At 39.1% G+C, this 15,443-nt stretch overlaps 1 protein-coding gene across 3 annotated transcripts in view; it reads left to right on the top strand.

Annotated features, from left to right (window-relative positions):
- PPA2 (inorganic pyrophosphatase 2) overlaps positions 1-15,443 on the top strand; it is a 38,566-nt gene that overhangs the window by 1,260 nt on the left and 21,863 nt on the right. For all 3 annotated transcript variants that reach the window (XM_074866859.1, XM_074866861.1, XM_074866860.1), the window contains exons 2-5: positions 823-887; positions 2,585-2,629; positions 11,132-11,185; positions 13,700-13,819. In XM_074866859.1, the coding sequence (XP_074722960.1) occupies positions 823-887; positions 2,585-2,629; positions 11,132-11,185; positions 13,700-13,819 (284 nt within the window). The remainder of the gene's footprint in view (positions 1-822; positions 888-2,584; positions 2,630-11,131; positions 11,186-13,699; positions 13,820-15,443) is intronic.

Here is a 15,443-nt window from a genome sequence, read left to right as displayed (position 1 = left end):
AGAGGTGGTCAGAGTGCAGTCCAAAGCTAAATGAAGTCCCTTGTCTGCTTTCCCCTTTACTGTGAATAGGGGTTAGCAGAGGAGAAGTTCCTTGGGATTTGTGTTAGCACCTTATATTGTTGTTGATGTTTCTGTTTTGATGCAGTACTTGGGCTTTTAGTATATTGAACAATTTCTGAGTAGTTTGAAAAGCTTAAACATCAACTCCAATGGATTTTGTTCCTTTCTACAGTGGGAGCAAGGCTGAGGTGCAAACTGGGCCCCCATTAAGTTAATGTCAATTTCTGCTGTTTTTGAGATGTGGTGTTTCATGTCTAGGGCCTGAACAATTGTCCCATTCCTCACTTATTCTTTTGGTCAGACTTTGGCCTACTGTGTTGGGGGATTTTCTCTTTGTGGTCATGAAACTCAGTTTATTAGAAATACAGTGAAGTCACAAGGGCAGCATTGCTAGAAACCCAGATGAATTCATTGATACCCCATGGAAATGAGGTTCCCTTGGTATTTTTTCCTTTGTTAATGGTTTGTATTGTTGGGGAGGAGGTCATCTTTACGTAGCTTGTATTGACAGGTAGTTAGAAGAAAAGTGTTGTATTGAATACTAAAGCAATGATTTTGATTCCAGTGAATCCTTGTCAAACAATCAAATTCCTTGTCCTGCACATAGGTTATATTTTAGTCCTTGGAATTAAACTTCAGAAAAAGTTTTAACTAATGCATAATTGTGATATATCGTACATTTCTGTAATGCATAATAGCAGTACCAACGTCTTCTGGCATATCTTTAGATTTGTAATGCTACTTTTTTGTTTTGTTTTTCAGAGAATGCAGATGGTAAATATATTTCCCCATTTCATGACATTCCACTGTTTGCTGGATCTAAAGAGGTATGTATTTACGCCTTGAAAGACAGTTAATTTCAAAATAACAGTTTTGTTGGTATTCTTTAGGTAAAAATACAGTTTTTAAAAGCCATCGCTTTTTTTTTTTTTAGCAATTAACGGACAAATGTATAGCATCAGAAAGTACCACTTTAACACAGGCTGTTTTCTTATGTAATACAGGCACAATAACTCCACCAGATTTTCTCTGCTGAGTTCAGTATCTTGCAGTGAAACATGATGATTACTGTGTAGACGAGCCTAGGCGTCTCTAAGTCTCCAAGTGATTGAGGGCAGGGGGAGCCCTCACTGTATCTTGTGTTAATTCTCTGTGTTTAAGGTTTGTGTTTATGTGTGCTTGAATTAATTTCTTACTATTACTCTTCTTAATTTGGCAATTTTCTACATCTGCAATTAAAAGTGTACGTTTCCTTGCAGTAGGAGATGTACAGCACATGATTATGTAACTTACGGTGTATTTCTTTAACTTCCAAAAGGAGCATTATAATTGGAAGCCAACAATAATGCCCAAGAGAGAAGTGGTAATCGCACCTTCGGAGAATTACAGGGCGTGAGGTGCAGCTGAGCACTTTCACGTCTTGTTAGCCACACTCCCTGGAGTTTCATTATAGCAATAATGAAATGCCTGTTTTATGTGTCACCAGTGGGAACTGCCAGTCTTTGGTTTAGGCTTAGGGTTGCTTATTATGGTATGCTTGTTACACAAACAGGTTGGGAAGGTTTCGGACGTTTTCTTGATTTGTTGCTGTGTCTCTATGGATGATATGAATGGTGAGGGAAGGTCAGCAGCTGTAACATGTTCAGAATGAGACTTCTGAACTAATGAACCAATCTCTTGAATTATTTAAACCGAGAGATTAAAAATACGCATGAAACCTTTTTGATCAGCAAGACCCTAAGCATGCTGTTCTGTGGAAGAGGTAAGTCTCATTCAGAGAGTCATTACTAAGATGCTCTGTTCAGTGGGTACTATTGCTGGAAAAGCAATGGGCGTTTTCATCACGTGTTTCCTGGGGGCTTTGCTGTCCCTGCATCTAGAGTTTAAGGTTTGAAGAGGTGGATTATAGTCTCTGATTTTTCTGTAGATTAGATTATAGTACAGCGATGTCTGATCAGTGTGGAGAGGTTTTAATTTTGGTGTGTGAGCAAGGATTCCACAGGATATTGGGGCCTGAAGGGGGAGCAAGAAAGGAGTTGTTGTGAAGGTCTCTGTTAATTTTGCCATCTTTGCAGGAGGAGGACATAAGGAGTTGTATGTTATATTCTTTCCTTTCCCTGGTCTAAGCTTTGTGGACTTTATTTTGTGATGGATAACTCCAGCCTTATTTTTTTCATACTGGTTTTGTTTGTTTATTTTGGTTTTTATCTTTTTCAACTGAACAGAAGGATGACTGTGTTTTTCAGTTGAGGACAGGCCTAAATTGCTGCTTAAGTTTTTTAGTAGCTGGGAGAAAGCGGATGTGTCCTTGTACATTTTTATCTTCCTCTGTTAACATCTGGAAGGTTATAATTTCACAATGAAATAGAACTGAGTACTTACTTTTAAAAGTTGTAGTGTAGGCCTTTATGCTCACAAAGGGATGTTTCAATTGCATTGAAAATTACCGTTGTCTGTATTTATGCGAATACAGTATTGCTCTCTAATTTTCTTTGTAACTCTTTACTTCACTCTTTCTCTATAGGATAAAGAGATTCCAGCAAAAAGGTCAAAGACTACTGGAACTGAGGTACTGCTAAGCTTTTATGGTTTTTTTACTATTCCTGCTATTTCCTTTCCAACATCACTTCACTATTCTGCAGAGTGAACTTGCTCTCACTGAATATGGTTGACATATCTTTAAATGCAAGTCTTTTAGGAGAAGAAGGCTTAAAGGGATTTAATATTCTCCTCTTTGAATGAGCCAGAAATGTCAGCATTCTTTTATTCATCAAGATGTTCTCAAAGGCAAAGACTTTTATACCAGTCTTTGAAAAGTTCGTTATGACTATTGCAGCATAGATATGTTATCTTTTTTTCTATTGCATTCAGAAACATTTGCCGTAAAACCTCCATTAATGAAATATTCATTATGCTGTGACTGTGGGTAATCTTTTGTATATATACAAAACTTCAGAAATCATAAATACGTTAGGGCAGAAATTAGACTTAGTATCTGCTTTTTAGAACTGAGGATATGTTGTTTTCGATACTCATCTGGGAGCCCAAAGAGAGAAAAGTCACATGTGCTAATGGTTCAGTATTAACCAGCACTGAAGTTAGGCTTATCAGAAGCCCAAAAAAACATGGAAGGTCTGCTCAGGCTTTTTCTGTGAAACGAGATATGTTTATGCAGGTGTCTTTCCCAAAATGTAGCATTTTTTGCAGTGCTTTCCCTGGTGTAGGAGTACCTAAAACTTAGTAGAAGAAAGTGAAAGAAAAAAATGAAGCAAACTATTCTTTAATGCCGTGATGTGTGGGTGTGTGTCGCAATCTTCTGATATCTGTTTGTCCCATCATATTGCAAAACTGTAACTACCCATCTGATGTGAAAGAACTGTCCTAACTGTCTGGGTTCTCATAGTTCTGCAATTAGTGTGTGATACACTGGTTCTACTGTACAACAGTCCCCATGCAATCCTGCACTATATATTTTCTTTCTCTTTGCCCTGTGATTCATTCAAGCTACAGTGCCTAGGTAATGCTTTTTAGATTTCCTGTTACTTGATGCCTGTTTAAGTACGATTTAGTAGACAGAGAATCATGCGTGAAAGATGAATCGTTGAGGAGAAACAGTACGTGCCAGTAGCCTTTCTCCGAAATCATTGTCTTGCAGCATGAATTCTTAATTACTGCTCTTGCTAGAAGTCAAGTATTCTGTTTCTTACCTCCTTATGAATACTGTGACAGTACCAGTTGCGAAGCCTGTTTTATGCAGTGTCTAAAACTGTTCAAAACTGCATTTGTCTGTGTAGTGGGAATCATAATAGCTTGCTGAAAAACACATTTCTAGTACCCTTTTTCTGATCTCTGGATCTTTGGAGTGGGGGGAAAAAAATGCCAGTGAGGCTGAGCAGCTCTTGGGCCAGTGTAGACTCTGAAGCTGCTTCACATAACTCCTGCTATGAGAGAGCTCTGGACTGGGGTTTAATAGAACTACAGAAAATGAGCAAAGGCAAAGGTACATTCCAGTCTTTGTGGGCTTCTGATTCAAGTAAGCAAACAAACATGCAGGCTATGGGCTTCCCAAACGTGCTTGGTCTTTACTTAGATGGTGAAATGTGAGAATGCAAATAATTTAGAAAACCCTTTTTCATCATCATGTTTGGCAGTTGGGTAGGAGAGAAAATAGAGGGATCTTTGTGTTCAGGAAAGCAGTTTCTTACACTGGGCTCTTCAGAAGCTCTCCTCACCTTGGCTTAGTGAGAAATGCATCCCTGTGTGTTTGTATGTAGGGAAAGCCTGGCTTAATCAGGGGTTAAAGGGAAAACAAGGAATTTAATGCCATGTACTGATTTCTGAAGACCTTTGAAGCACTGTACTCCTTACTGTTGTCTAGGGATGCAAAGGCTATTATTGATACCTGGTGTTCAGTTGATCCTTGCACTGAATTTGGCCAGAATTCAAAGGTGATAGTTCCTCTTGCCCTGGAAACACAGTGGCATCTTTAAAACTTGTGCTTTTAGGGTGGCAGTTACTTGTTACTTTTGACAAGGGCAAGCCCTCTTAAGAGTGTTAAATTATGCTGAACTGGTGTTCATCAGATGGCAGTTTAGCTATGGAAAATGAAGATAATTCTGCATGAGTCTCTTCAGTCTGTCTAATCTAGTTTAAGTTGTTCTTGGCATTCCTGATGCCGGAAAAACAAGTCTCAAAATAGAGGAGTTTCAGCTTTCAACATTCATGGGATAGGAGAATGCACATCGTACAAGTCTGTTAGCTGTTTTGCAGTCTCAGCTTGTAGTTCTAAGGGAAACGCCGTGGTGTTTCTGTATGAACTGTTCTCAGTAGTGCAGCCATTTCTTGCAACATTTTAGACCTTCCCAAATCTCAATTAAATTTTGCTGTGCAGCCAACTGTTGACAACTGATCTTTTTGCTTTCACAGATGTTTTTTGGCTGTTTGAAGACTAAAGTTATTTTGAGAGAAACTATGCTGAAAGAAATCATATTCAGCTTCAGTCTCAGAATTATCACCAGCTTGCAATCTGAACCTGTGCTTTGTCTTAAGCATTGCAAGCACTTGGAATCCACTCCTGCTCACATAAATCTCTGTGAAAGGTATCAAAAGTTTCACATCTCTGTCTGGAAGAGTGGGTGCTCCCACTGTGGTTACAGTTAAAACTGTCAGAGGCAGATTGTTGAATATGGTCTTCCATGTCTAGCAGGAAGAAGGTTTGAAGAGGTCGTTGTTTTCTTTTCAAGACAAATGTGACATGTTGCTTCCCTGCTGTAGCGAAAGGGTTTCTAATCTACTTGTCATTGTATGTCTTTGGTAAAGTATTCACATGTCATCTCATTCAGAGGACCCAGGTGTTCCTGAATGCGAAGTTTTATTTAAAATGTTGGCCTTGGTAAGGAATCTGTCCAAGCATGTAGAGGTTATAGTCCTCTAACTTGCAGACACCCACAAGAGCATTTGGGAAATAAAAAAAAAAATACAGAGAAGGAAACAAGACAGCTTTTGTTTTGTTGTATCCTGTGGGTTGTGCAGTGCTGGAATGCCCTTGTGGACTTCAGCTGAATTGCTTCTGTCAAGCAAAAACTTCTGATAAGTTAACTAGGCAGGTGAGATATAAGGGGTCATCAGAGTGATCATGGAGCCTGAATAGGTGATCTGATGGAGGGCCTTATGCTTCGAACAGTGTTCAGAACTGGTGTCAGAGTTGTCTTATGATAAAGTTGGTATGTTTCATAAGAAAAGCTGTCACCATTTGTCATGCAGTACAGGTGCAAACTTTGTACTGACTTTGTATTCTAACTACAGCCTTCTTCGGTCACATTAGACATTTTTTTGGTATGTGTAATGTGGGCTGTAGTGAGTCCATCATGTGTATTCAGGGATTTCTGTGTTCCAAATTTTAGCTATCAGTGAAGCTTTCATCCTGAGTCTTGAACTTTCCCAGCCTTTTTCTATGGACGTGTCCAATAGCTGCAGGCCTTGTTTTGTGCTCTTGTAGATTAGCAAAAAATACTGAGAATAGAAGTAATCTTCACTCAGCAGTCCACTTAAAATCTAATGGAGTAGCCTTGGTTTACCGAGAAAGTTGCATCAGTGATTTGATCAAGCTTAACTTCAAATAAATGGTTCCTTAAAGTTCAGAAGGTCAGTGTTTCATTTTCATTCATGTCATGGTTGGATATTGAGTAATGTTGCAGGTGAATGTTTCCAGTAACTAGTTTATCAGAGAATATGCCTGACACCACTTTTGGGATACCTGTGGTTAAAAACTGACATAGTGTTTGTGATTCCCTTTTCACTGTAACATTAGGGCAGTACACTATGATGAGGCTGCAGGCACTTTGTATTTATGCTGGGCACTGCATTCCTTTTTTGCTATGTGACATGTTAATTTATATGGGAAAAGTTCCACTGACTTCTCATTTAAATACAGTATACTTGGTCTCCAGATGTTACTGGCATCTGATTCGTTGTTTTCACTGGCAAATACCTTGTAGCAAGTGATACATTGGGAATGCTTATAACATGGGTACTCATTTTATAAGCAAGCCCCTCTCCATTTATTTCTGGGTGTATTTCATCACAGTCCTTATTTTCCTTCTTTTTTTTTTTTTTTTCTTTTTTCCTTTTAAACATCGTCTTTTGTTCACAGGACTGCTGGACTGAGGCTCATCTTTTTCGTTCTTGTTAGTTCCTCATGTGCATGCTGCCATGTTCAGTTGATGGCTGATGAGAATCCCTGCAAGACTGTAAATGAGCAGACAGAAAAGAAATTGAAATGACAGCTGCTTTTTCTTCTTTCTGTCTTGTGAGCTCAGAGTGTCTCAGTGAGGAAGGGTCAGGAAGCCCCCAAGTGCTGCCTTTAATGCTTTCAGGTTTTTTTTTTTTAATCACTCTACTACAAAAATGATTAATGTCATTGTAACCTTTAGCATATCTCTTCTCCCTGTCATGCAGGAGTGATGGTGGATGGCAATCAGGCCTTAAAAAGTGGTGATGTTTGTCATTTTATGAAACTATACTGAGTTTCTGTTCCTCTCTTCATTGTTTTGTCACTTTCCTCGCTCTGCATTGGTTGCTCCATTTCTGCTTCAACCTAGCCGAACCTTCAGAGTTGAGCATTAAATATTGCAACCCCTGGGCAAAATCATACCTATTCAAAACCCTCCCCTCACATGCACCTGCTAAGGAACTTTGGAAGGCTGGGAAAGGAAATAGTTGAACAAGAAAGGGAAAGTTAGGTAAGGAAGAATTGTTTCTGAGAAGGGTGTATGCAAGTGAGTCCAGAAGGGTAGGTTGTAAAAATAGTGTCACAAATGTGCTTTTAAAAATTTTTTTTTCTTCTTGTGATATTCAGGTTTGTAATAACAAACCCTGATAAAAATGAGTTATCTTCTGTAAGAAACCACAGCTAGCAGTTGTTTTTGCCCATCAGTCTTAATGGAGAGAACGCTGACTCACAGTTTACCTGGGTACGACAGTCTGTATTTTCCTTGCTTTTCTCAACACTTGCTGTACGAGTATGTTGAAGTATATTTGTATATCTTTTTTGTTTTTCTCTGGTTTTCTTATTTCAGAAAACAAAAACTGTTCCTGTTCTCTGTGTGAGACACACTTTTGCTTGTCTCGGCAAACATGATATCATGATACATTTAAAATGATGTTCAACTGAAATGAAATGTAGTGAGTTGCCAGCCAGTGCTAAAGAAAACACCCTGATAAAGCAAACATCCTATGTGAGTTCCCATGTAATGTACTTAGCATGCATTTCTTAGGAAATAAAGGATATCATTTAGATATACTGGTTGCTCCTTCTGACATCGTTTTCTGCTGATTTGTGTATTCATTTTTAGGAATTAGGAAATGCACTTTTGACTACTCTGTTGAGCAAATGGATTTTTTTTTTCCCATCACCTTTTCAAGGTATAATAGAGCATCAGTACAGATGACTGTCTTGTGTTCACATTAACCCAAAGTCAAACAAGCTGCTGCTTAACCTGGATTGAAAATCCCTCTTGGGCTCTGTCAGGTCACTTCCCTAGCAGGTGGGTTCTGTCCCTTTTTTTGAATCTAGGAAATGGTTTCCCCCTCTCTTCTTGCATGCTCCAGGAGACTGTCCTGAAGAAACCATCAGCCAGCAGAGCTGTTGTGAGGCTAGCCTGTAGGAACAACTCCATCTGGCCTGTTGTACAGTCTGCTGTCATGAAGTGGAACCCCTTCTACATTAGGTGCTTGCAGAGTTGAATTAAGTCTGGACTGCAGCAAGCAGTGATCTCATAGGCAGACCAGTTGACTGCTGTCGTACTAAGGCAGTTAAATGGTAAACTTTCCAAAGCAATAGTTTTCGTTTCATGTGAGATCTTTTTTCTATCACTGGAAGGTGTGTCAAATGGAAGTGGTCTCACCATTGCTTGAAGGGGGTAGAAGTGCTCATTTGGGAGTTTGGTGAGGTGGAATTTTTGGGTTTAGTGATTTAAAATAAAAATATCAATTACCAGATGCATTCACTATCCAAAACTAACCACTGATCGGCATATGCAGATGGTAATCTGTGAAGACAGGTGGTGTCTGACACTTGCATTTCTATTTGCAGCTGAGGTAGGCATGGTTTTGCAGCAAGGGATGGGGAAGAACTTTCAAGTGGTTAGAAGGAACAGGTGCTTGGTCTGGGAAAATAAGAGTGATGGAAAAATTCCTGCATGATATTTAGACAAAGAGGGAAACAGGGTAGGAAAGAGGAGGAAAAAACCCTAAAAAAACAGAGGAGTATTATTTCTCTCTATCTGTCAAATTATCTAGTATGTGCTCTCCTTTCCACACTAGTGAATCCTGTCTCGTCACTGTGAAAATGTGATTGCCCTATAAATAAAACTTCTTATTTTTAAATGTAAGCACTGCATGAAGTTATTAATCTCTTGTAAATGCTTGTGGCAGCTTAGCATTAGACAGAGTACTTTCGGGGATTTTTTTGCATACAGATTAATCTGTCAGGCTGTCACATTTAAGACTCTTGACAATTCACATTTGACTGATACCACAAGTTATGAGGGCCTGTTCTTACAGCTGAGTTAAATCCAAGTGATTTTTTTGTTTTTGAGAGCAGCGTTGTATTTATTTCAGTCCAATTGTTGTCCAGCCCTGAGAGCTGTTTTGGTGAAGACCTGGAATAACTCTTGACCAATTAAAGCTCGAAACCAAGGTTTACAGGCTGCTGAAGCCATTGTATTAGACAAAGTCAGGAAGACATACAGTGACATCTAAACAACAAAAATACAGGACTGCGGTGGAGGGGAAGGCATCGTGTGTAATTCCGGGAGTACTTTGTAAGTTTTCTGCCTGTAGCTACCAGTCAGAACAATTCTTTGACCTGCTTGGCAGTTCCCTAAGAGTTGCTTGTCAGCACTGGCTCTCATGCTGTGTATTTCTTTTTTCCAAGTGTTTCCCAGATGGATGTGCAGACTTTATTTGGCTCTTTTCCAACCCTTCCCTTACCTGCTGCTGCATGTATGTTGCTTTCTTCTGTTTCCTTAGTGTTGACATCTTTGAGCTCTCTTTCTGATTACTTCTCTGTTTGAGCCGTTCTTATGTATATAAGATGTACTTTATGAAACTGATCTGAAGCACCTTTCTCTTTGTTTTTTTTTTTTTTTTTATTGTTTCGTTTGGTTATGACCTGATTGGGGAAGGTGATTCCGCCTGACATGCCACTGATTGCAGTATGGGCACAGTACTTATGGATGGCAAATTTAATGTAAATTTACTGGGAATTTGCTGTCAGGATTGTGCATAGCGTGTGATCTCATGGAAGAAAAGCTGAGTGACAGTTGGGGTTTTCCATTGCTTTCTTACTTTCCATATTCCAGGTTTGTTTGGGAGGAGATCATAGAACCGCTGGAATTATTTTAATCAGACTGTGGCATTGACCCCAGTAATGGTATTTGTTTGTTGCAGCTGCAGGATACAAGGAGCAAAAAACCAAATATTTGTCTGCCTGAGCCTTAGCTGCAGTGTAGTTAAAGAGTCAGTGCAAATCTTCATCTAGTTTAACTATATATTTTTTTCTTACAAATTTCCGCAAAAACATATTTTGGCCTTCCTGAACTGTTGCGATTTTTTGATACCAATGTGAATTTTCTTTGGCTGTGAAGAGATGTCCCAGGCAATGTGATATTTTGAGGTTACGTTAGTAATCTAGGAGAAAACAAGTTGTAGACATGGCTGGGTGGTTTGGTCTAGTTACCCATTTCAATTAATACTTTACTCCTTGATAGTGCTTAACTCTGACAGCTTCAGAAGAGGAACCTTATGGCAAATTACACAGTTTTTCCTCTGGAAAACGTCACTTTAACCTCCTCAGCAAGAAGGACATAGATTACTTATTTTTCTTCTAAAAACATGAGAGTTTACATGTGTTAAGATTATTGCCCCACACCCCCCTTAAAACAACTTTCAGTTTGTTTTTATTAGGAACAAGGCTAACAGAAACATGAGGTATCTGTGTCCATGTCTTCCTCTGCCATCACTTTTGGATTCATTTTGCCTTACTTCAAGCAGTTTTGACTGAGAATCAGAAATGTTGGTGGTTGTTGCATTTGCATGGGTTTTGAAAAAATGAATGAGGCAAAAGAGGAGGGTCTGAAGAAATAAATCCTCAGGGGAAAAAACCAAAGCATCATCCTTTCTAGTGCTTGAGGGAAGCTAACTATGTCCTGTAGAAACGTCCAGTCCTCTTTGATAGTAGACTGAACCCCTGCCTTGTGGCAAACCATTCCATTGACTTTCTGAACATTCTGTGAAGAGTAATATTGATGATACAGGAATAAAAAACATCATGTGGATTTCCACTACTTGTAGTTGTTCACATTTTCAAAGGGGTGGGGTGGGAAAATGTTGAATCAAGGGGGCTGAATATCATTGTGTGGAATTTAACGACTCGTACTTAACATAAAGGAGCTGGAACAGAGGGATGTGATGTATGTTGATGCTGAATACAGAGGAAAGAATTTGTCTTATTGTAAAATGCTAATTGACAAGTGGATTTTGTCTTCAGTTCTGTCATTTTTTGTTTTAGGTCCTGTTTAATATGATTGTAGAAGTGCCTCGTTGGACAAATGCAAAAATGGAGGTAATTAAGAAAAATACTTTGATTATATAGGTATTTATGAAAGTTATGACAATGCAGTTGCTTTCAGCAGTCTAATCAGAGTGTGGATTACTCTATACATAAAAGTTTCTCTGTTAAATTAACTTGAGGTTGTGCATACAGACACTTTTCTTGCGATTACAACAAGTGTTGAGGTTCTAATTTTGTTTCCCTTCTGCAGGTGAGCATGGCTTCTTGACAGCCCTCTGACTGCAGAGTGCAGCATACCTGCACTACACAGTCCTAGAGTACTGGCTTGCAGGACATTGTCCAACGTTTAGTCTTACTCTTGCTTGCTCGTAGAGCATTCCACTCGGAGAATTTAGTTCCTTTCATTTCCACTGTATGGTGTGCTAGGCCAAATCCTGACAAATGGAGTTGCAAGTTAAAAAGCATTTCCTTGTGACAGAAAAAATACTTGGGGACCTCACTGATTGAAAGTACCTACTCCTGCAGGGAGATATTTTAAAAGTAGATCCTAGTGGGTTGTTCCTCTGCAGTTACAATAGAGAAGCTGAGTAATGCTTCATCTGTAGTGTTTGTGAAACAACAGATCTCACCAGGATATATCCTACCTTCCTGAACACTTGTATTAATTTTACAGATGCTTCCCAGATGCTTTTGAGGAAGTTTGTGGTTGAGCTGTTAACTATTTTGATTATTAAAAGTAACACCAAAGAACCTCCCCAGCCTATTATTTCAGGGTTTTGTTTTCTCCTTTCCCTGATGCTGGAAAACCATTTGAACTGTGTTTACCGCCACAGTTATTACTCCACAAGCAGGGTTACTTTGGAGATTTACCTTGTATTTTAAGATGATGATTTATTGTGGAAGCTGGGTTCTCTTTTGCAGAGTTTCACTTTGACAATGCTATTTGAACTGTTTGCGTAAAGCTTAGGTTGCTCTCCCTCCCCTTCTCTCGGCACATTATGTCAAGGGTAGAAATGTTTGCTGTCCTTGTAGGTTCAGAAATTGGTGGGTTTAGACTTTTCTGGCTTGATAGAGGAGACCAAATGTGGTTCTCTAATCTGTAACTTTTAATATACTTGAAATTTCCTGCATTAATCATTAAGGCAGTTGTCTTGCCCTGCTGTTGTGTCCTGGCAGTCCTTCAGTCCAGACTGTGGTAAGGTGCTAATACCAAATCTTGTCTGCATCTCCGTGCTGAGATTCCTTCACATGGAATGGAGACTAGAAAATTAAACCTTGCCTTAGGATGAATGTTTCCCACTCTTACATCTCCAGTACCAGATCTCCTGCTCATCAGTTTGTTGTATTTCAGTTGCTCTTCCCTTGCTTTTACTGAAGGTGCTTTTTGTGAAACTTTTGTCTGCTGTTGTTAGTTACTCCTCTTTGTCCTGATTTGCATCAAGAAGGAGCGTTGCTGAGCTCTGCTTCTGTCAAAGTCCCAGGTGGCCTGTTTGAGGTCTGCATTGTTAAGTTAGGACCAGAAGCAGGTAGAATCAAGCGTGAAACCAGAAATGTGTGAACCTTGATCTCAGCTCTTGGGGAGGGTTTACCTGTGGAATAAGTTCATGCTGTTGACAGTTTGGTGTGGTTCAAAAAGGTGGAATTTCTTTGGGATGGCTTTGGTGGTGGTGCTTTAGGTAAATTACAAGGATGTTGTAAAACAAGTATAGGCTAAGAGCTGTGTGCTTAGGCACGCAAGCTGTGTACCACCTGAGCCAGTGTAACCACTGAGCCTGTAACAAATGTGATGCCATTCAGACGAGTGTTTGTAAACAAGAGCCAAGCTAACATGGATTGGATTGTGATGTGGAGTGTCGAAAACATGGTTACAATGAATTAGCTGATGTGTGGTAGGTAATTCATATGGCAGTGGGTTTGTATTTGAGGTTTTGGGGAGGATGACAATAATAAACTGTTCAGCTTTAATTAGTTTAGTCCTTCTGTGAGTGCTTCTTCGGGAATAAGAACGCTTTCTTCTAACGGTGGCTTAACTTGTTCCAAATCTGTGTTAAGTTGGCATTTGGTGACTATGCAGAACTTGTGCTTACGAAAAAGCATTTGTGTGCTGAGAGGTGATGGAGAAAAGGGATGTATTCAATAGGAGAGCAATGAACAGAGGCTGAGAAGAAGGTGAAACACTTCTGCTGTTGCTGTCAAAGCCCATGTTGTCAGAAGAACTTGGGCCACTATTTGCATGTCTGTTGAACTTGTACTATAAAGTGCAAGAGCTTCTAACTTAAGTTCTTTCAGTATTTATGTTTGACCATGACAGTCTCCTTATAAATTTATTACTTTCTCTTCTAGATTCATTTTTTCTTGCATACTTCACAACGTTATTTAAAACCTTAATAAGCTGCTTTTTGAACATGACCCTTGAGATTTAGAGTGAGGCCATCGTACTTTTAATACTTCTCAAACCACAAGCACCTGCTCCCAGATGGATCTTTCTAACTGGTTGGGTACAGAATGAATTGCTTTCCATTTTACCATCTCTTTCTCTCTCTCTCTCTTTCATGATCTGCTTAGATTGCCACTGAGGAGCCGTTGAATCCCATTAAACAAGATATAAAGAAAGGCAAGCTTCGATATGTGGCAAATATCTTTCCTCACAAGGGTTATATATGGAATTATGGTGCCCTCCCACAGGTAACATTTTTGTTATAATGGTGAAAGTTTTCTGTCTTCTTTGTAAATTGCCTTGTAAATCTTGGATACTGCCTGAATGCAAATCAGTTGCACGAGGGATGTTTCTCTTTGATACATTTGTAAATTAGGATTTTTTATGTTGAGCTTTATTGTGTCCATAAATTTTGATCAGAATTTGGGTGTGAGTGTAAGTATGTGCTGTGTTTCAGGAAGGAGTTAAATGATCATGAAATCTCAAATCTTTAGTCTGCATCTCTGTACTGTAGTGACAGAATTAAACTGTCTGTAGCGACAGAATTAAACTATGGTCTGCTATTCAAGAATACTTTGTCAAGTAGCCCTTTTCTGCTTAAACAAGGCTTTTTTTTTTTTTAAACTAATATAGGATTTTCATGTATTGCAGCATAAATTTTAATTGGGATTTCTTAATATGTTTAACAAAGAGGAACACAAGGGCTGCTCTTTTTTAGATTAAACCTCAACTGCCTTAGCTAACTTTTCTCTGAACTGTGAGACTTTACTGATGATGACACATTCAAAACTTTGAGCCTTGAAAAAGCCCAACTAATGGCTGAAATTTTGTGCATAATGAAAAGTTTTAAACTTTTTTCATTTCTGTGAACAACAAATTGGACTTAAATTAGTACTGAAGAACATGATGGAGCTAGGAAAGAGTGATCTATTTTCTTTACACTTAACTGCATAAGCAATGAAAGTTAACTCCTGAAAATCTGCTTGTTCATTTCATCCGTGAAGAGGCAGGTGCTGGAGTATAGCAATGAAGTCAGCAGTCAGCAGTCTCAGTAGACAAAGTTTCCACGTAGGTATAGTTGGAAACCAGCAATTCCATTTAGTGTTTTGAAATTCATGTGTGCCTTAGTACAAAGCCAAAACTAAACATTTGAACATTTTTCTGCACAAAGTGCATTATTTTGGACTGATGACACTTTCCCCAGGAGAAATGTTCAACTTCCCTTGTTGCCTTGTGAGTCCACAGAGGGTTGGAGATAATTGTCATTTTTATTTTCTGCAATAACTTCAAAATACTAGTTGGATCATTAAACCTCCAATTGTTGACATCTAGATGATAACTCCAGATTCCTACTAGCTGCTGTAACAAACAAAATCCAGCTCAGTGCTTCCGTTATCACAAGAGGACTTTTCATCAGGATCAGCAGTTGCCAGAGGTTCAACCTTAGTATATGGCTTAAAGCTGTGTATTTGTGCCTGCTGTTTTCTTCTCTGTTCCACAGCATAAAAAAATGACAGTAGGACTGTCATTATTGCAGGAGTTGCTATACTGTCCAGAGGACGAAACCATTCCTAGTGAGCTTTCCTTCTAACCTACAGGTGGAGGGGTGCAGCTGGGCAGGAGAATAGTACTGGTATAATGCAGCCTTAAATAAAAAGCACTTTGGAAGAGTATTGGAAAAATAAGTTCTAAGTTGAAGTCCTCTCTTGGCTCTACTTCAGCAATTTTTTGGTAATGATTCTGCTACCTAAACACCTGAGCATTTGCTTTTCACTGTTTTGCCTTTTAGTATTAGTCAAGTTCTCAAGAACAAGTTTCAGGTGGAGGTTTGACCATGGACAGCAGAAGCTAATAGTATAGCTTCCTGGAAGA

Source organism: Strix uralensis, chromosome 4 (assembly GCF_047716275.1).
Source record: "Strix uralensis isolate ZFMK-TIS-50842 chromosome 4, bStrUra1, whole genome shotgun sequence".
NCBI lineage: Eukaryota > Metazoa > Chordata > Aves > Strigiformes > Strigidae > Strix > Strix uralensis.
This window is presented reverse-complemented; position numbering and strand designations above follow the sequence as displayed.